Genomic DNA, 20,487 nt, shown 5'->3' on the forward strand with positions numbered 1-20,487 from the left:
AATCGATAGAATTTCTGTCGTCTCTTGTTTTAGAGTTTTATTAATACTGTACAAAAACCATTATTTTTTTTCACACTGAAATGACAAGAAGGAAGACCAGTCTAACCAGAATCGGCATATTTACACTCAACACATTCTCAGGCCCGCGCTACAGAAAGTACACATCGGGTTACCATGGAAACCTACGGGGGGTCAATTAAAAAGTCTTTTCTCAAACAACGTCCTCTGTTAAAGCCTCCGCGTTATTTCGTACGGGAGGTTTCTTCGCAGTAGGAGCGCACACGCCGAGCTCTCTGCTCTCCTTCCCCCGGCGACACGCCTCTCTCCGCCGCTGCGCCGCTCGGCGTCTCCTCGTTGTCCGACCCGACCAGAGGGGTGTCTCCTCCGTTGACGTTGGCGGCCTGGCTGTCCGAGGAGCAGTCCGAAGACGTGGAGGACATGCGGGACTTGCCGTCCAGACGCTCCAGGACGTGGCGGAACAGCCCGTTCCTGACGGCCGCCTCGTCGCTGCTGTGGCCTGCTAATGTTTGGAGGTAGAAAGCACAATGTTACTCGTGGTTCAAAGTCGCTTTTATTTTTTGTTTTGTATGAGCCACACTCTAAAACTAAAAAAATACGGCTATATGGGCATATTATAAAACATTTGAGCAACATTTAGTTGTCTACTGACTTAGTCAAAAAACTATATTTTGAACTTACTGCAGTAAGTCATGTCAAATTTTTTATTAATTTTGTCCCATCTGTTGAGTAAAGTAGGGATTTTAGGTTTGCACTTAAAAACTGAAACATGAAAAAGGCGGGAGTGGAAACAATTTCCCAGGGTGCTTAGTGGCACGTTGTAATGTCCTGCTTTGCACCATTAGTGAGGTGGAAATGTGTTGCATGCCTCCTATATGGAAGAGTCCTGAAGACATTTAAAAGTAAGAATTCTGACTTCATTCTCAGAATTTTGACAATTTCGCAAAATTCTGGCTGATCTCAGAATCCGGACATTTTTGTCGGAGTTCTGGCTTCAATCTTCTGAGGGAAAAAAAAGTCTGAATTCTGAGATAAAAATATTTTATTTAAAGTGCTCATTGTGGCAAATGTCCATTTAAATACAAATAACAGATAGCAACGATTGAGGAGGAGAATGTCTTCTAATGTTGCTTAAGTCCAGCTCAAAATAATACACTGACCCAACAAATATTTTTGCTTAAGTACTTTAATAGAGATGCTAGAAATACATGTAATTTTCTATAGGGACAGCGTAAATTTTTGTTATATTTGCTGACATATTGATCACTTAATACTGTCAAATGTAGTAAATTGAGTAATAAAAATCAGTTGTTAAACACATTTTTCAGTAGGTCATTGGTAACTTTGAAGTTAAAGCCTATAAATGTTTTGAATTTTATTTAATTATGCCCTTTGATACTTTCAGCTCAGCTTTTCAATCTGGTTCACATAATACCTTTAGTTAATCTACTCAATTGATGAGTAGATTAACAATTTAAGATAACTTAAATGGTTAAGATGTAATTAAAAACATAACTTACATTTACTTACTACAAATGTTTTGTTCCAACCAGTTTGAGGGCATTCAAATAAACTAAATATTTTTACTTGTAAAAATGTTATTGCATGTTACTAAATTTAATTAGGGTATAATTTTTTTAGAGTGCATTACGATCCAGTTTCAATAGTTTTAATACCCGGCAGCGGCGAGGACAGCAGCCCCTCCTCCCCCACGGAGCTGAAGAACACATCCACCGGGTCTGGGTCAGAGAGGTCGATGAGCTCCATCTGGTCCAGGAGATCCACGTTCACCTCCATGGAGGAGATGCTGCCAATGGGCGCTGTAAAATCCAAAGAAAAATAACCAAAAACAATTAGAACATTTTTATTTGTGGACGCAGAAAGCCCTCTACCGAACGTCCAGCTTACGTCTCCTGTAGTCTCTGATGCACAGGTGTGCCGAGGACAGGTAGACGTCCACTTCGTGCTGGAAGACCTCCTCGAAGAAGCGCTGTCGCTCCCTAAGCTTGAGCTGCTGCGCTGACTCCATGTCTGGAGGCCTCTGGGCATGCTCCGTCTCTGCTGGGAATCGCAGGATGCAGCAGGACAGGAAGTCAGACGTTGCTGCAGCACATTTCCTATTTACAGGTTTAATGTCAACAGGAGTGATGTGACTCACTGCCCAGGGCAGCAGTCCATTAGGGAGCGGCACGGAAACAAAAACAAAACATGTTTATGCAAATTACACCGTACCAATCTGTTATCTGGTACTGTACTGTCATCTCTTGGTAATTGACGATTGGTTGCCCGCGTGTGAGTCAGAAAATAACTAACGACGCTCAAGTTGGCACACGGCTCAAGGACAAACAATCTGGAATCACTTCTGTCAAATTCGAACTGGATTATTCTTCTTCAACAAAGACTCTTAAAAACACTTTCAGATTATTGAGACTTTTATTCTATTTTTGGCAACACAAAACATTTGCATTTTCCAGAGCTGTTTTGACATCGGGGCGGTGTTTGTCGCTTGTCTAAATACTTTGTTATATGAACAGATTGCATGGGCATCAGAAAATCGTCACCTTCCTAAAATAAGTAATTTAAGTGTTTTTTTTTTTGTTGCCTAAGTTATCTTTAGGCAGTAAAGAGGTTGTGATTCTTTTTTCTTTTCCAAAATCATTTTAGCCCATTATTTTAAGATGACTAAATGTAGCCTGCTACTAGTGTGTATAAAGTTCATGAGAGGTTCCTGCTTGTCTTCTAATGACTCACTGTCAACAGACCTCTCTGCTTGTTCTGTACATCCTTGTGTCTTGACTCCTGACCAGTGCATTGCTGAAAACTCATTTTAAAGCGCTCAGCAGCCCAGCAAGCCAGAAGAGGGCGACATTGAGCTGTAGCCTAGAACGAGATTTATATTCCTTCTTCTGTTTCTGTAGAAAGTAAGCAGTAAATTTGACAACGCCAGGCATAACGTGATGCGCATGTTAGCAGTTTTATTTTTTCCGCTACTCTGTAAGCATACATATATGGAGATATGGAGTTTTTAAGTCCCCTGTATTCATCATTTGTATGAAAAGCTTTACTGAGCGCATGAACGGAAATTAAAGACAGCCGCACTCTGCTCGCCCACACTTTTTCAGTCTTGCTCTTAAGATTCACAGGGCGAACTGTGAGTCCTCTCGCTAAGTTAATCCTGTTTGAGGAAACCAGGTGATCCCATTTTCCTCCTCATCAGCATCACTGTCACCCGAACCGGAGTTTAAGTGGAGACCAGGCTGAAGAGAACCGAGGTTCTCTCTTTTTAGATTACTAATCGTATATTGAAATAAAGACAGGTAGATAGTTGAACTGAGATGTATGAATCAGTGGATTTACTGGCAGCTGCTATCATCAGATGAGTGTCTGAGATCCGAGCAGCGATTCCAGCCCGCAAACAGGGATTGAAGTAATTGGATCAGCCGTCTGATTCATGTCTAAACTGGGAGGAAAGTCAAGCTTATCTAGTCAGCGTAGGGCTTAGCGACCTAAAAATGCACCGGCGAGTGCAATTTAGACCGGATGAGTCATTGCTTGTGTCAATATGAGGACGCTCCTGTGATGGCAGGTTTTCTGTGCTACTTTATTAAGTCAAAGTAGCACAAAAAGTGCTGCAAAAGAAAAAGAAAAAAAGAATCCCTCTTTGGAAGTGCTAAGGCAGCAAAGCTGATCTAAAAGAGCAACAGGTTGGCCTGTCTGGCGTGCTGCATCAGCACAGTGCTCCCCATGAGTCACGGCCAGGCGCACATCTGCGACGGCGACATGACAGGAGCCTGTCGCCGCAGCTCCTGTCTGAGCTGACAGCTTGTTGACGGAGAGAAACAGAGAGCTTCACAAGGAAGACTGAGGAGGACATTTTAAAAACCCCAGGGTCATCGGAAACAACAATCAGCTGAACCTGCTTTCTGCTTATTTACATCCATAATAAGGAAATATTCATTCCTGCTCACTGCGTAGTCAGGATGTGCGACACTGGGAATTTTTGTATCGATATGATAGGAAGTAAAGACAGGGCTAGTATCGCCGATACTGATACCAATACTTAAAAACAATAATTTATGAATAATTTGGTGATTTGACTTCAGTTAGTTGATTATAAGTGTTATGAAAAGTGTTTACTAACTACAATAGAAAATAATTTAGCAGTATAGAAATAACTGAATTTCCTTATTATCGTCTACTATGCACTTACTATAACTGAGTGTGTAACTAATCTGCCAAAATAAAAATACCTTTTCCCCCTCAATAGTCGATATGGCTGAATATCGACTATTGATATGGTCGATATGGCCATATCTATAACTATAGATATATGTCTATAGTTCAGACATATATCTTTACATAAATGTGTATTTTGAAGTAACACTAATATATTTTTTCAGCTGCCTGAATAGATAATGATAAAACTGTGCTTATGGTGTCTACCAGAACTTAACGAACCCAAATAGCCACCCCACCAGTGAGTTTAAGTTCTTGTCCCAGTTACTAGCGGACAGAGCAGTGGGATGCTACATGGGGAATTAAACCAATTGTATTTGAAAGAAAGCAGACATTTTGAGTGTGAACATTATGGAGGTATTTAATTCTTCTTTCCAAATGTAAACGTTCGCTCTTGGTATGAACTCTATGAGGAAATTTGAGGGATTTACTGGACATATGTAAGAGGAAACAAAAGTATCAATCTTATCACGCTAGTGTCGACCCGATACCAATACTCACCTTGGTGTCGATATTTAGATTGATACCCTCAGCCCTACTCGGTGGCGTCAGATTTTATACACATTAATAAATGTTGAAAGAAGCAGGTTGTAATTGTCTGCATGAAGACGGAGGTGGAATTAGACCAGCTTCTTTTAGTTCAAATGGAACCCGGTGTTTTGATGGGTTGACTTGCAAAATTAGGATTGGCCTAATTTTGAGTTAAGACAACCCAAATATGGATACCAAGACACCTAATGGATACCGAGCAGAACACTGTGAATTACACACCCTCGGTCCCAAAAAACATGCACCATTCAGAACAGCAGTGTGTGAGTACAGCATACGTCAAAGATGTTCCTCAAAATGCCCTTAATTTGTCCACGTTTAGACCCATGCAACAAGCTTTTCAATACACCAGCATACATGGTAAAGTAGGAAACAGTGCAACTCAAACTACTACAGCTGGAGCGCTCATTTGACTATAATATGTACAAATTTACTCTTATTACTCTGACATTAACAGGTGTGGACTAAGATGGTCATGTTTTATTTTGCTTTTAATTAATCAGTAGTGTGTAGACTTTTTTTTTTGGTTAGTGGTTGGTATTAGACTTAAGTTCTTTCCTCTAAAGGTTAAAGTTAAGATGTTCATTTTACATGTTGAATCTTTTAAAATTATTTTAATAAATATTTACCCTGATATTTATGCTGAGAAAACATAACTCTCCTTTATTTTAGGAAGCTTAACTCTGGGCAGATTAAAAATATCTTTTGGGAAGGTTTTTGAGAATCTTAATATTGATTTTTGTTTTTTAAATAAAACTTAAAATAGCTCATCAATGATACATATTTTAATGTGTATACGTAGTCAAATTTGTAATCTGTGATGATTTGCCAGCGTCAGAAAGAGCAGGAGCTTCATAAAGAGACATTTTCTTAATTTCTTTTTAATATCTGATATATACAACGAGTGAAGTTAACATACCTACTTTGTTGTGCTGTAAAATGCATAACACCGCCCCTTTAAGTATTCTAGAGGGACATTTATAATTGTTACACAATCACAAACACAGTTTTCCTCAGAGCTGTAACGGGAGGTGAGGGGTGCAGCGTTGACAAAGCGATATGTCTGACACAATAAGAAGCGGCCTGCTTGACATGTGACTCTAAATGCTTGCTGCGTCCAGCTGAGAGCAGCGTGCCGGAGAGAAAACACAGGGTTTTGTTTTGGAAAGCAGCTAACCTGAGCTGGATTAAATTGATTCTCTTTAAGGCTGCAGGTTTAAATATAGCTGCTGCTTATCCTGGAGTGTTTTCCCACCCAGTTAAACACTGATTGATCACGCCATTGATTGTTTCCACTGAAAGCCTAATGCCCCTGGGCAGCTAAAGGTTAGTTACAGATGTATATCCTCACATTGATTTTGCTTCCTCATCCAAGAGTTCGTTTTTTTGGCCACTGGCGACCCTGGTGACCCCTGAGTAGCCCAGGAATTCAAGTGGGCAAATCTTCAGTAAAAAAAAAAGAAAAAAAAAAAGGTGATGAGATTACATGTCTATTGTACATCAGTTCCACACAACAACGAAGTCATTAGTATCATGGTGGAAGGAAGGAAGAATGTGAAAGATTTCATTCACTCAGTCTTTTCTGGCTCTGTTTTTCTCCCCCTCGTCTTTCCTTCCTCTCTCTCACCCTGGGACTTGAGAAGCAGAGGTCCATAAGACCAGCTGGACACACAGAATGACTGGAACAGACAGAAAAGTGTTTGCTGCAGACGGAGGAGGCCGGATGTGTTTGCATGCCACCCCGTCTCCCCACATAAAGACAAACCCAGATCTTTAGCTCAGGCAGCAGGCAAATTAAGGGCCCTTTCAAGGCAAACACAAAGGCAGAGATGTAGCTGAATGGGACTGACTGCTCTCCTTAAAGATAATGCAAGTTCCTAGAGTGGGCAATTTGGACAGATTTTAAAAAAAAAAAAATCACTAAAATTCCAGGCAGAGTGACCTGATAAACGTAGAGAACCTAGCAAAAGTCTTCATGTCCCTTGAACTTTTCCCCATTACCTTTAACACATAATGTGTGTTTGTTTTTTTTGTCAGTTTTATGTAATTGATTTTATTTTATTCTTTTTGCCAAAAGTATCTGTAAAGTGTGGAGCGCTTTTGAAGTCGATCCCCCCTTGAGTCCAAGCTCGTCAGAACCGCGACTCGCTGTAGTTACATCTGTATGTTTTTGGTGACGTCTGTAGATTGAGATTTTTCTTCTTTGCAAATTGGCTCAAGACCAGTCTGAGCTGCAGTTTTCAAACAGATACTCAGTTGGATTCAGGTCTGAACTTTGACTGGACCAACACATGAATAATGCTTTGATCTGGTTTATTTCATAACAGCTCTGCTGGAAGGCAAACTTCCATCTCACTTTCTAGTGTTGTGCAGCTTCTAACAGGTTTCCTTCAAAGGTTACCCTGTACTTAATTCGCTCCATCGTGCCATCATCTCTTCCCTGTCTTATACAATAATACGCTTTTGCATCGGGACTAGGTGGTTTTTCGGCTGCATCGAAATTACTGTAATGCAATTGAAATAATTTTTTCACGTCACACGAGTCATGTGATCCAACAATTGGATGCTACTACTGCTGGAAAAATGAAGAAGACGACAGGAAGTGGTATGAAAATGACGGAGAGGTGTGTTTTTTAATGACTTATCCTGTGAACAAATTTATTCACATGTGATTTTAATTGCATTTTTTATTAAATGGAAAAACCGTAATTACAACATTTTGTTTTTTCATCATCATCAGTGGAATATTGACAAAGTTTTGCGCAGGTTTTTAATGGAAATGCATCAACGATTTCATTAACCCTGGGATTAGAGTAGACACAGGTCCACTCTTTACTTGTTTTGTGACCTCTGAATTAATTGGTGATGTTGAATTTTAATTGCAATCAGAAACAGTCTACACTTTTCCGTACTTAGCTACACTTACTACTATTTATTAAGTCTATGGCAAAAAAAAAAAAATCAAAGTAAAATACATAAGCTTGTTCTAACGAGACGTTTGAAGTAAATGGGTGTGAATACTTTCGAGAGGCAGCGTGAGTGCGCCCTTGTTGGGATTAGCATGAAGAGCCTGAATTATACTGTTGTCACATTTTCACAAAAACTGTGTCATGATGAGGCTGACCACATGAAAGGGCTCAGCACAGCATCTGAGAAGTAAAACCCATCATCCCTTTTTGATCATTTAGAGCTCAACTAAATCTCGTCATCTCCTAACGGCACAGCTTCAAGTACACGTACTTAAATGAAAAAGAAAAATCAGGTCACTCTTTGTGTCTGTTTAATGTGTGGATGCCGCATGTTTCTCGTCCCCCTTGTTTTCTCTTTCTTTTTTTCTGTGAGGAGCCGCCCGCTGAGATACCAGGTTAGAACCGTCAGCTGCCGCAGCAAAGCATTGATCCCTGAGCTAAATGAAGAGATAGGAGGGCTCGGTGTCGCCCACAGGCTCCCATTAGGCCCATCAGTGAGCTGGAGGAAAATGTGAGCTCACATGAAGCTCCCCTGTGACAAAGAGAGGGAAGGTCAAGGCCAGAAGCAAACACTTCTGTGGAAACATTTTCCCGTCGTTTTGGAACAACAGAAAAATATCGGCGGAGAATTAAAACTTCTGGGAATCACTGCTTTCTTCTCCACTTTAATTACAGAGTAGCTTGCCACACTCCAACTTTGGTTCTGTCTGAGCTGGGAAGTGGTTTTCCTACCCAAGTGGATCAAGTCATCCACTTGACTTGAAGTCATCTTGACTTGAATGATGCCTATATAAAAGGCCAATTCAAAACAAAATATTTGGACTTCTGTTATAGTTTTTGGTACACCCAGTTCCTGTCTTAAAATTTGGATTGTTACAATAAAGTTAATATGAGCGCTTGTGATGGTACCAGTATTGGTACATGTGTTGTCAATATGGGTGTTTTCACCTGTTAGTCTAGTAAACTGGGTTCGTTTGGGGACAAAAATTGCAACACTTGCTACATTTTCAGCTAGTCTGGTTCGCTTTCACACTGCACTGTGCCAAACGATCCAAACCCTTTGAAAAATCTGTTCTCCTCTTCACCTGTGGTGGCGCTGCACCTAGTACCACTGAAGGATGCGACACTATAACATCTGAAGAAGACCAGTGCAACTTTCTACTTTGTAAAATGTGAACAAAAATGGAGCCATATTTAACTTTGGGTATGAGGTGATCACTCTGAATCTCCTCTGACCAAAAGCACATGGGTCCAGTTACGGTCCCACAGTGTTTAGGAAACTCTGGATGTTTACATTTCTGGTGGTAGGGTAGGATAGAAAAGGGTTTTAGAACTTGATGACCCAAAGATGCTACTTTTTGCTCCAGTATTTTCACAGAAGATTGTTTTTTTTCCCCCACATTTACCAAAATCAAAGGCTTGACTTTCATTGATTTTATTGTAACATGGTGTTGTAGCAAATTACTGATACAGTCCAGGGCTTTTCAAAGTGTGGGGCATGCAGAAAAAGTAACATTTAGCCAACGTCACCCAGCCTATGTCAGAGATAAAATGGACTGATTTTTAGTTACTAGCGCTACAGTCAGTAAGGAGGCAAAATAAGAATAAAAAAGATAAAAGTATGACCACAATTATTTAAAGTGGGGGGTTTTCATGGGTTGGATGTGAACATGCTCCACTGCTATATAGTTGTCTGCAAAGCACTGGGAAAGTCTTTTTCCAAAACCCTAAATGAACTGTGGCCAAACAGAGGGTAGTTCATACTTTTAGCACTTTGAAAACCCCTGATATAGTCCAAAGCTTTTTACAGCTCTCTGTTATTTTTCAGTCTCTTACATTTTTAGAGACCATATACGGAGGAGTGAATTATCTTTTCTGTGACCTCTTAGCCGGTCCACACTCCAGATTTTGAAACATGGGGATCTACCTGAGGTGGAACCTGGCCTTGAATGCCCTGGGCGTCCTGTCCAAAGATGAAAAAATTGCATCACTCTTTGACCTTTGTCCTACTGCAAGAAGTCAGGATACGGACGCAGGCCTCAAAGCAGTTTGAGACCAAAATCCCTCTGCACTGCTCCTTTCCTCTCTCCTTTAAAATAAAGTGGAGCAGTCAGACTTTCATTCTCAATTTTTTGGCCGGAACACTAAAAAAGCTCCCGCTTTACAAGAATCGGGTTGCAAAGTTTGTGAATTATTAACGACCCCTGCTCATGCTTGGTTATATTTGGGGGGGTCTTTCCACCGTCATATTAGCTCAGGCTATGTTTGCCGGGACAAAGCTGTGTCCAGCACCGTCCATCAGCGCTGACATCATCAGCGGGAGGCCTCTTCTTGGTAAATCCTCTTAGGCAGAATGGTTACTGCTGAACAGCAGAGTGACTGCATTTGGCTCCAATTGCCACTTGTTTAAAACAAAGTTCATGGTTGGTCTGTGGGAAAGAGCCAGTAGGAAGTTCTCTAACTTTAATACGTTTTGGAAACAGAATCATTCAGTTGTCTAGCCCTGTTGCAATAAGCAATAAATCAATTAATTGCATGATATATTAAAAAGAGCTTAATTATTTCCATTTGTATGATTTATAATTGTTCTCTTAAAAACCTTCAGTATCTCTGGTTTATTGGTCTCAACTAGTCCCTTTTTTGATGGACAATATTTGTTGTTTCTGTTGTTTATTTTGGACATTTAAAATGTCTTCCAGTTCCATTATTAAATGCTCATTGGAATTTAAAGTTTACTGATCTCTGAGAATATTATTTTTTGCAATATTATGCCATTTTCCATTATATTACTTGAAAATGGTCTCAAAACAACAATATTATCGTTTATCATAATAACTTCTGGGACAATGTATCGCCCAGCAAAATTTGTTATCGTGACAGGCCTGGTTTTATTCCAAACCAGTAAAAAAGAAAAAACACTTTTGTGAAAAACTAGTTGCTATTTCACAAGCTGCAACCCAGACCTGATTACTGCAAGAACTGCAGAACAAATATTTTATATGCAGCGTTGCTGAAATAATTAAGACTGCTAAGAGATCTCATAAAGCTGCCTTCCAGTGAGGTTTAATTAAAGCTAGTTTACAAAAACCAGTGGTGTTAAAGTTATCACAAACTTTTAATGGTAGCAAAAATAGCGCAAAGAAAATTGAGCCTGGTTGATTTAAGTACCTTTATCCATTCATGAAAATAATTATTTCAAAATTTATTCAGGTCTTAGTTTTACCATCTTTATCTGACATCAAAATATGCCTTATGATCAGACACATTTAAGTTTGATTTTTTTTTTTAAAAAAGCAGGAGCAGAAGATATATGTAAAGGAGCAAGAATGTTTTCATACCAATGTACGTATAAAAGACTTTAACTTTTTTTTTTAATTCCCACACCATCATGTTTTCCTGGGTTGCATATTCTGGTGTCTGCTGTTTCGTTTCCTAGTACTTTTGGAGCAGCTCAAAGTTATTTTAACACAACCCAGGAGAACGAGAGGAATGTTCTGTTTAACCAATCACAATGACTCAGACATTTTTTCATTTTCATTTAGATTGGAGTTGGAAGGTTTCACATTGTTATTGAAAAACACCACTTACTGGAATTTACTAAAACAGCCAAAAAGAAAAAAAACACTTGTGTAACAGTGATTAATAAACAGATGAGCAAACTGTGTCTTTGTCTCAGAAAGATTGAGCTGACATAGTTGAAATTTCAAATATTACAGCAAGAACTGTCAAGAAACTATTTAACATGAAATAGTTTCATGAATGGATTGCGGTAAAAATGTTCGAGGAAGAAATACAAATCGTTAATAAAAATCTGTAGAGGGGTTGTAATAACTTCAGCTTTTTTTCTTTCACAAAATGGCGGTGGCTTTTGTAGAGAAGAGCTGGTCGTTTGAAAAATGTCAAATTTTGATGAAAAACTTTGATGTTGCAGCTGCAGTGAGGTAACGCAGTGACCAAACCAAAAAATGCAGGGCAGTGAAACCACAGCCCTGAGGTTTGGCTGTGGTGGCTCTTAACGTCACTGTGTCAGGAACAAGATTTGGTGATGGAAGTGATGAGTTGAGAGGAACGTTCAGTCTTTCACACAGTGCTCTCTGGCCAGGTCGCTTCATACTTAACAAGAACTGAAGTGCAGAACTCCTGGGAGGTCGTCATCTTCCCTCCCACTGCAGCTTTTGTTAGTTTTGTGACTCATGTTTTTTTTTCTGACACTTCAGCAGCAAGTGTTTGGTCATATAAGTGCTGAATCAGCAGTCAGCACGTCTGATCACTCTGGACAACCACAGAGACTGTGATAATCCCACACTGTGAGCCTGGCTTCAGGTCTCTTTTGTTGCTGTGTATAGTCACGTTTCTTAAGAATTCAGTTTATTTTGGTACTATCTGATTTAAAAGATTTTTTCTCAATTTTTGGGGGAGAAAAAAACCATAAGGAAATGCAAGCCTTTTTCTTTTTTTTTTACCTCAAATTACAAATTATATTACGTTTAAAGGAATTCACAATTTAAAAGTATGAAAGTTTTCTATGAAAGTTTTATTTCTGATGTTAGGAGGAGGTCGTCCCTGAGGTGGGGTCACATTTTCAGCTTACTCTTAACCAACAAATATAGATTTTACTGTAGTCTGAATTGAAACTTTGTGAAGCAGAGAAGCAAACCCATCTCAAATTTATTCACAGAATCTACTTCTCAAATAATTAAAAAATAATAATTCCAAGTCCCAAAAAATAAATAAATGCGTCCAACTAACTCATGTCACTGTCATATACTGTAGTCAACATATGGCATTCATTGTTGTCTTAGCAACAATGAATGCCAAGACTGATGCTTTCTCAAGTCACATCCTGCCCGGGGCCCTGCTTACCCTCAGACCGGCCCTGTTTCTAAGTAGTGGTGTCTGAGTTCACCTGCATTAAAGTATTTAGTTTAAATTTAGGTAAGTTTTTGACATAAAAATATTTAATCACACAATTTACCATTCAAGAAAAACACATATAAATAAAAAAAAGAGGCCTTATTTATCATCAGAGTCCAAATATTAAACCAAGTCATAATTTAGGGTATGTCCTGATAAGGCCTTGTGCAACACTTTTCATGACCCCGAGTGGAAAATAATGTTGTGATCAAGTTTAAACTTTATGGTCAAACATCATGGATGGACCTGGATTAATCCTTCGGATCTTTACCTATATATATATTTTGCTTGTCTTTCTTTTTACTGTGGACACCCTAGAGGAGAATAATGGGTGCAGCTGATCTGTTTCCATGGGACAGCAATGTTTAAACTTCTCAGTTAAACTTATTAAATCATTAATTAGTGCTTGTTAAGCAGAATTACATGCAGTGACTAAATAATCACTCGATTATCACAAGACATTGCTTGCGGCAGAGCAATTAGGGTGTAATGTAAGCATTGATCCACGTTATCTTTATTGTAACAATCATTCATGGAAATATATCCTTAGGCATTGCTGGCAAGAAGAAGCCAGCTATTATTTATTTTCTTAAAAATAAAATATTTCCCATTGTGAAACCTGAAAACAAAACTCCAGGTGTGGTTTAAGTGATGTAGCCCGGGGTTGTGACAGATAGATTTAAAGAAGCAAAAACACTTGTCATCTTCAGAGAAGTATCACAGAGAATCCAGCTAGATTAGAAAAAGTAAAGCAGCTTCATTTCAAAGCTTGCTTTCAATTTCTCGAAAATATATTAGAATTTTCCAGAAGAATCAAACAAAACAGTTCTTGTGTTCTTGCTCACATTCTGAACAAGAGGCCCGCCTTTTGGCACACACAATTTTTTGAGCATCATGGAAAAAATTTGTCATTTTCAATGCAATATTTTGCGAGTTTTCCACATACGTGATTAATTGGAACCGCAATAAATATATTATGAATGACAGCAGACCTAATGTCATGTCTCCTTCAGCAGCTGCTATATTTTCATAAAATGATTTATATGCCCCAGTGGCTTCCTAAGTTTTGATAGCTTTGTTTATAGTAAGTTCAGCAGCACTGTGTAGACCTTCACTTAAACACTGAGCAGTGCAAATATGCTTCACATTTTTCTTCACAGTGCCTCATGTTACTGTTCATATCCCTTGATTTTTTTTTTTTTTTTTTTTTTGCAGTGTTTCACATCACAACCTTTAATGTATTTTATGGTAGTCTTATGTGATATTTGAGCATAAAAACCTGGAACGTGTGGCATGCATTGTATTCAAGCCCCGTATAGTCTGATGCCCCAAAATTAAATCAATTAATTGGTTAAAAAAATAATTTTAAAAATTAATTATTATTATTAATAATAATAATAATAATAATAATAATAATGCAGATGTTTTATGAAGAAGCAGGAGAAAATGTTTACATTTTTTGAAAACCATAAACATTCCTTCTACTTTACAATTATCACCCAGCATTTCAATAAAATCCATCGAAGTTAGTGGCTGTAACATGACTTTTGCAAGACTCTGTAGCTTGTTCAATAATTTATTTTTACTTCTACTGCGCAAGTCTTAATCTCCTAAACAGAAAAAGCATAAAACACGGCAACAAATACCTCAATGTGATCTGGGAGAGTTATGCTAAGCTATGATAAAGGTTTTCATCCTCTATTTTATGCTCATTAGGCAGCATCTCGCGTCTCGACGCAGTATCAAGCTCCTTCCCTCCAAACACGGCACAGTGGATCTCTCCGGCTCATTCACACAGAAATCAAAACGACATACAGCCGAATACACGGGAAAAAACAGGCACAACAACAGATGGGCGATGCCTTCTCCAGAGCCAGAACCCTGATCCATTTCAGTCTCGTGAAATCTCTGGACTCTTTGGGACTAATGCAGTTTCAGGCCCTATCTGGGTCGCTTCGTCTCTGAAAACAGACTGCGACGAGTCGATTCTGACGAGATCTGCAACCGCAATCCCATTAAGAAGGAGAGATCTTTGTCTGTAGTTGTGCTTTGATCCCAATCCAACTTTACCTGTCAGTGTGTGTGTGTGTGTGTGTGTGTGTGCGTGCGGGCGTGTGCGTGCGTGTGTGCATTCCTGACAGAGTATGACCTGTTCATCTGGTAGTACTGAATATGACTTAGAGTGATAAGTCAACATTCCTTTCAGATTTTTTGGCACTTGAAGTTCTTTGTTCCGTCTTACCAGAGAACGTCAACGCAAAGGCAGTTATTAAAACACCGGCTGAGCCTTCACACCGGCTCCCATGAAAACATGAAGCACAAAGGGAGCTTAGTCTTTACAACAATACTATTGTAAATTACTTTAAGATCTATTTCCAAAGTAAATATATGAAGGAAGCACCATCACTCCCTTGTTGACAGAAGCTGTTATGTGTCTAATGCTGGCTTTACTCTGTTAGGATACGTTTAACCAAAAATTGGGGTCAAGAAGTGTGACCTACATTATTGGGATGGACACAAACAAGCAGCTCATCATTCTTACTAGGCGGCCATTTTTCACAATTTGATAAGACAGAAAAAATGCTAAGGCGGTAAAATAATGCCATGGAATGATATAAATGGATAAGCGGATTATGTTCATTACTTTACACAAGAGAACCAGTTTGTTCACTGAACATCACATTAGGCTTTTAGCGCCAAGTGTTCAGTAATCCTAATTAAACAAAACAATTGTCAAACAATAAAATCAATATACAGTACAGACCAAAAGTTTGGACACACCTTTCTAATTCAACGGGTTTTCTTTATTTTCATGACTATTTATAAGGCAAGAAATCCCACTCATTAACCTGACAGGGCAGGTTGACCTATGAAGTGAAAACCATTTCAGGTGACGACCTCTTGAAGCCCATCAAGAAAATGCAGAGTGTGTGCAAAGCAGTAATCGCAGCAAAAAGTTGCTACTTTGAAGAAACTAGAATATAAGGGGTATTTTCAGTTGTTTTACACTTTTTTGTTTAGTGCATATTTCCACATGTGTTATTCATAGTTTTGATGCCTTCAGTGTGAATCTACAATGTCAATAGTCATGAAAATAAAGGAAACTCATTGAATTAAAAGGTGTGTCCAAACTTTTGGTCTGTACTGTAGCTATGCAAAGTAGTGTTCCTACTTAATGTTTCTCATAAATGTGTTTCAACAAATTAATGTTTTTAGTTGCATTATTTAAAAATGTACGTAAAATTACTCTCTTTTACTTATTGTCCCACGCATAATGTCAAAAATGTGTCAAAGTAATAAAGAAAGTAAAGTCTTTGTCTTTCACTGTTGATACGTTGCTGTTTTGTGACGTTTGTGAATTTGGTAGAATTCACCGTGTCGTACTAAATCAGAAGGGTGTGGACTATATTTGCCATAACTCTGCCATAATTTCCACCCCTGCTTATAATCGGAACATTTTGGCTATCGCCTTGAATCTGATCAAACCAAAGTTTTAAAAAGAAACTTACAAGGTAGGCGTTTGCTTTGAAAGTTGGCCGAGGAGGAGCTCATGATGCTGGGAAACTGCCATAACGTGGGCTTCTTGTTTTATTTATTTCCAATAATTTAAAAAAAGAATTTGCTAGTTTAACAAAATAATCAATCAGGTTGTCTTAACCCAGCAGCCTCTTTTTGTGGTCTATTTCAATTGGCAAAGGTAAAAAATAATAATAAACATCCATCCATCTTCTGTTCACCCTTGTCCCTAATGGGGTCGGGAGGTGCCCATCTCCAGCTACGTTCCGGGCGGGAGGCGGGGTTCACCCTGGACAGGTCGCCAGTCTGTCGCAGGGCAACACAAAGACATACAGGACAAACAACCATTCACACACACACTCACACCTAGGGAGAATTTTAGATAGACCAATTAACCTAACAGTCATGTTTTTGGACTGTGGGAGGAAGCCGGAGTACCCGGAGAGAACCCACGCATGCAAACTCCATGCAGAAAGACCCCGGGCCGGGAATCGAACCCAGGACCTTCTTGCTGCAAGGCAACAGTGCTACCAACTGCGCCACTGAGCAGCCCAATATAATAAACACATGCAGACAATTTTCTTATAATCAGGGGTGGAAATTAGCACCCGCCACCGGGCAAATGCGGGTAAAAGTATGAAGTGGCGTGTAAATTTTAAGCAACGCACCGCCACTGTGGCGGATTGACAATTTAAACAGAAAAAAAAAAGCTGCATTCAGTTTGAACTTCTGTCCAGGGGAGGACTGACCGTCTGTAGTCCAGACTGATACATTTACTGTCCATGTCTGGCGGCCCTAGACTGTCATAATATAACAAAAACATTATATTGAATCTAATTTTTATCGACCGCGACAGCCCATTGGTTGATTTTATTGACGGACATTGGGCTTATCCAATGAAATCCCTCAGTCCTCCTTGGCCCGCCCCTCCCCTCTGAGGTTATAAATAGAGCCATTTCAGCTAACGGTCGCTGCTAACAGGAGTCCGAGGAAATGAGGGGATACGAGACGGGGCGCGTCAGAACAACGTGCTACAAAAACTGAAAAGCGCATAAGCCCATTCAGAGAAATGTGTCAGACTAACCGATATGTTAATTACCACACTAACTTTGACCGTTGGAAGAGATTCAGTAGCGGGCAAGGAGAGGAAATTAGCGATTCAGGGGCTTTAATATCTTATCGTCGGAGCATGATGATGAGAGAGACGTGACCAGGGACAGATTGAGGAAGAGTTCAGGTTAGCTGCTGCTGCCCGGTAAGAAGGAGTGAAAATGTTCATAAAGAAAAAGTTTCATGCAGGCAGGAAGGCAGGTGTGTGTGAGGGGGAAGCTAGCACTAAGCTCCAGGTAGTAAGAAAAACTCTGAAGTAACACAAGAATGATGATGATGATGATGATGGTGGCCCGTGGAATTAATAATGAACACCTTCTGAGATATTTTAGTAATAATTGTTCATTTCAATAGAAAACGTAATAAGTAAGGGAAAACAGTTAGAAAACAGCTATTGATACAATTTAAAAATATTTTTAAAATGACTAGACACATATTTAATAAATGCTATCAGGGAGAGTTGTTGCCATAATTTGGAAATGTTCAACATATGATTGCAAGAATGTTAGGGTTGTTTAGTTAAAGTTTGCCGTTAGTGATTACTTCAAATTAACTTATTGCACTATGACCCTGTTAAGGTGTCCATGCTTTATATCAAATTATTCTGTATAGGCTATATACATCTGTATGGTAAACTTATTGTCAGTAAATTGGTTTTCAGAGAGTCAAGAATAAATCATACGTTTTCTATCATTTGCTTGTACTTGTGGGGTTTGTAGTCGAAAGACAAAAAAATACAGTGGCTGGTGAAATGTCTGAGTGGCCGGTAAAAAAATTTTCTCTACCAGCCACTGTGGCTGGTGGAGAAAATGTTTAATTTCCACCCCTGCTTATAATCGGAACATTTTGGCTAACGCCTTGAATCTGATCAAACCAAAGTTTTAAAAAAGAAACTTACAAGGTAGGCGTTTGCTTTGAAGGTTGGCCGAGGAGGAGCTCATGATGCTGGGAAAGTTGCTGGAAACAAAACCATCAGTCAGACGTGACGACAGGGTGAGGAGACGCTACAAGGCAGTCAGAGTTGAACCAAAATCCTGACGCGCATCCCCCACCTCCTCCGCTCTCTGCAGCCGCTCCAAAGTATCCGGATATAGATCGCCTCCCCGCTGGTCCTTCTTCCCTGCTTCTCTCCTTCCTCCCCGAGGGCAGCGTGAGCCACTTGGATGAGAGCGAGGACAACTTTGTGGCTCTGTTGATTCGACCAGCTGACCAATGACTGGGAGGAAGGAGGAGCTGGAAGAGAGCAAGGAAAGCAGGGAGAGGAGGGAGGGAGGAAGGGATTTATTTAACAGAGTGGAAAATACCAAGGAGGAACAGACACATGCCTCTGTTATTTTTGTCTCTCTGCTCCCCTTTCCTTTCCTCTCCTTCACCTCCCTATTTGTGTCTTTTTGTCCTCTTCTTCTCCTTGTTTGCTTGTGTTTTGAAATTGAATCCGCTTGAGTTTCACAATTTGATAACCGTTATTGGTTTCCCCTTTTTTTAAAAAAAAAAAAAGTGGGAAAGTTAAAAATGTTAGAAAATATTTTAACTATGAAGGAAATAGAAGAAAATGACTTACAATTTTGTTATTGTGTCTCGGTAGATATTTGTCTAGATTCTTTTATCATACATTCAAATCTGCTGTTAAGTCATAAAATACTCTAGTTTATTTATGAAATCAATCAGTTCTGATACAAATATTAATATTTAATCTCATCTAGTGATTAGACAAAATACAAAGATGCTGGTAGGAGAGTCTTTTCATAATTTGCACCATGAGGCCACTCTGCCAGGAAGAAGGTGTTTCCAAATGTGCAACAATCCAAGCCCTAATCTCAATCCCACAGCACAACTGGAAAGATTTGTGTGAGCTAATAAACCTCTGTTAATTACACAAGTTTTGTCAGGACGAGAACTTCTCAATTTGAAGAAAAGTTGCAGACATGTATTTTTTATCAGGCATATGCAAACTATCAGTGACGTGCGGTCAGGGGAGGCAGGTGAGGCAGTGCCTCACCTGCCATCATGGAAAGAAAGAAAATATATAATCATAAAGTAATTTAAATTGTTATATTCATCCGGTGGTTTGTACTAAAAAATATTTATTTTTCATGTAGCTTCACCAATTTCGATTTTTATTTGTTCAAAATCGCTGAATTTTCTTATTTTCCCATTCAAATGCTTGGAAGCGATGCCGGTGAGGCAGCAGCGAGCTCTGCCTCACCTTGGATTGCGCAACCCCTGGCTCTGCGCTGGCTGCTAAGCGGAGAGAGCATGTTGCTGTACGGCGTCAATAAAATGGTTTAAACAAATTTAATATGTGAACTTATTTCCAATAATTTAGCTTATGTATATAATGTACAGTGCTTTTTGTCACCAACTGTGTTTGTGTAACGTGTTTCGTGTAATGAGCGATTATAAACGGCAGAGAACAGGTTCGAGGTGAGGCAGGCAGTTCTCTTGCCTCATGGCAGGGGGCGCTCAAGATCCCAGACGTTCGTCTTGTTCACTCCTCAACTGCCGAGTAAGTGACAGCGAGCTAGGCTAAACGATTCGGGAAGCAAGTCAAGTGCAGCGATAGATTATAATAGAGATAGTGATTTTTTTCCTCTCGCTTATCCCGACTTTCGACATGGATGACTACATTACAACACTAAAAAAGTTTTCTCAAGTGGACTTTCAATCGAAGCAGGAGATAATAACCTTTATAAGTAAAGGTAAGACAGTAATAACATTTATTTTGTTTTGTTTTTTAAGGAAATGTGTGTTTTGTGAGCTACAGTTTGTATGTGTAAGGATGCAGAAGTGAAACATAACCTGTAAACTGCTGTCAATCTATGCATCTATTTGCAAATCTGATTCTGATGACGTCAGTGCCTCACCAGCTATGAACCTCACCGCACGTCACTGCAAACTATATATGAATTTCTCAAAGTTAGGCTGCCGACATAAACTGAGTCAAGAGGCCTTGTCTAGCCTTGCTAGGCCTGGTCACCCAACATGTTGATCGGGTTTTGGATGCGGCTGTTATATTTATATATCTTTCTCTTCTTAAGAGTAATTTTAAACATCGCAGCTCAGTGTTAGAGTTGAAAGCCCCAATTTTTAGGCTCCTAAGAGGTTGAGCTCTTTACAAATGCAACGTCTTTCATGACTTTCATAATATTTTGAATGTTTGCTTCTTCATAATAAA

General features: G+C 39.4%; 1 protein-coding gene across 1 annotated transcript; it reads right to left on the reverse strand.

The window, feature by feature from the left end:
• Nucleotides 1–20: 20 nt before the first annotated feature.
• On the reverse strand, nt 21–18,576 carry LOC114136303 (dysbindin-like). The gene is made up of 7 exons (XM_028004220.1): nt 18,365–18,576; nt 18,211–18,257; nt 6,431–6,482; nt 6,155–6,246; nt 1,927–2,079; nt 1,695–1,838; nt 21–520 (listed from the first exon to the last, which is right to left on the reverse strand). Exons 2-7 carry the CDS (start codon nt 18,251–18,253, stop codon nt 243–245), a joined length of 762 nt encoding a protein of 253 aa, XP_027860021.1. The 5' UTR covers nt 18,254–18,257; nt 18,365–18,576; the 3' UTR covers nt 21–242.
• Nucleotides 18,577–20,487: the final 1,911 nt, after the last annotated feature.

The sequence above is a fragment of the Xiphophorus couchianus genome, chromosome 20 (assembly GCF_001444195.1).
Source record: "Xiphophorus couchianus chromosome 20, X_couchianus-1.0, whole genome shotgun sequence".
Classification (NCBI taxonomy): Eukaryota; Metazoa; Chordata; class Actinopteri; order Cyprinodontiformes; family Poeciliidae; genus Xiphophorus; species Xiphophorus couchianus.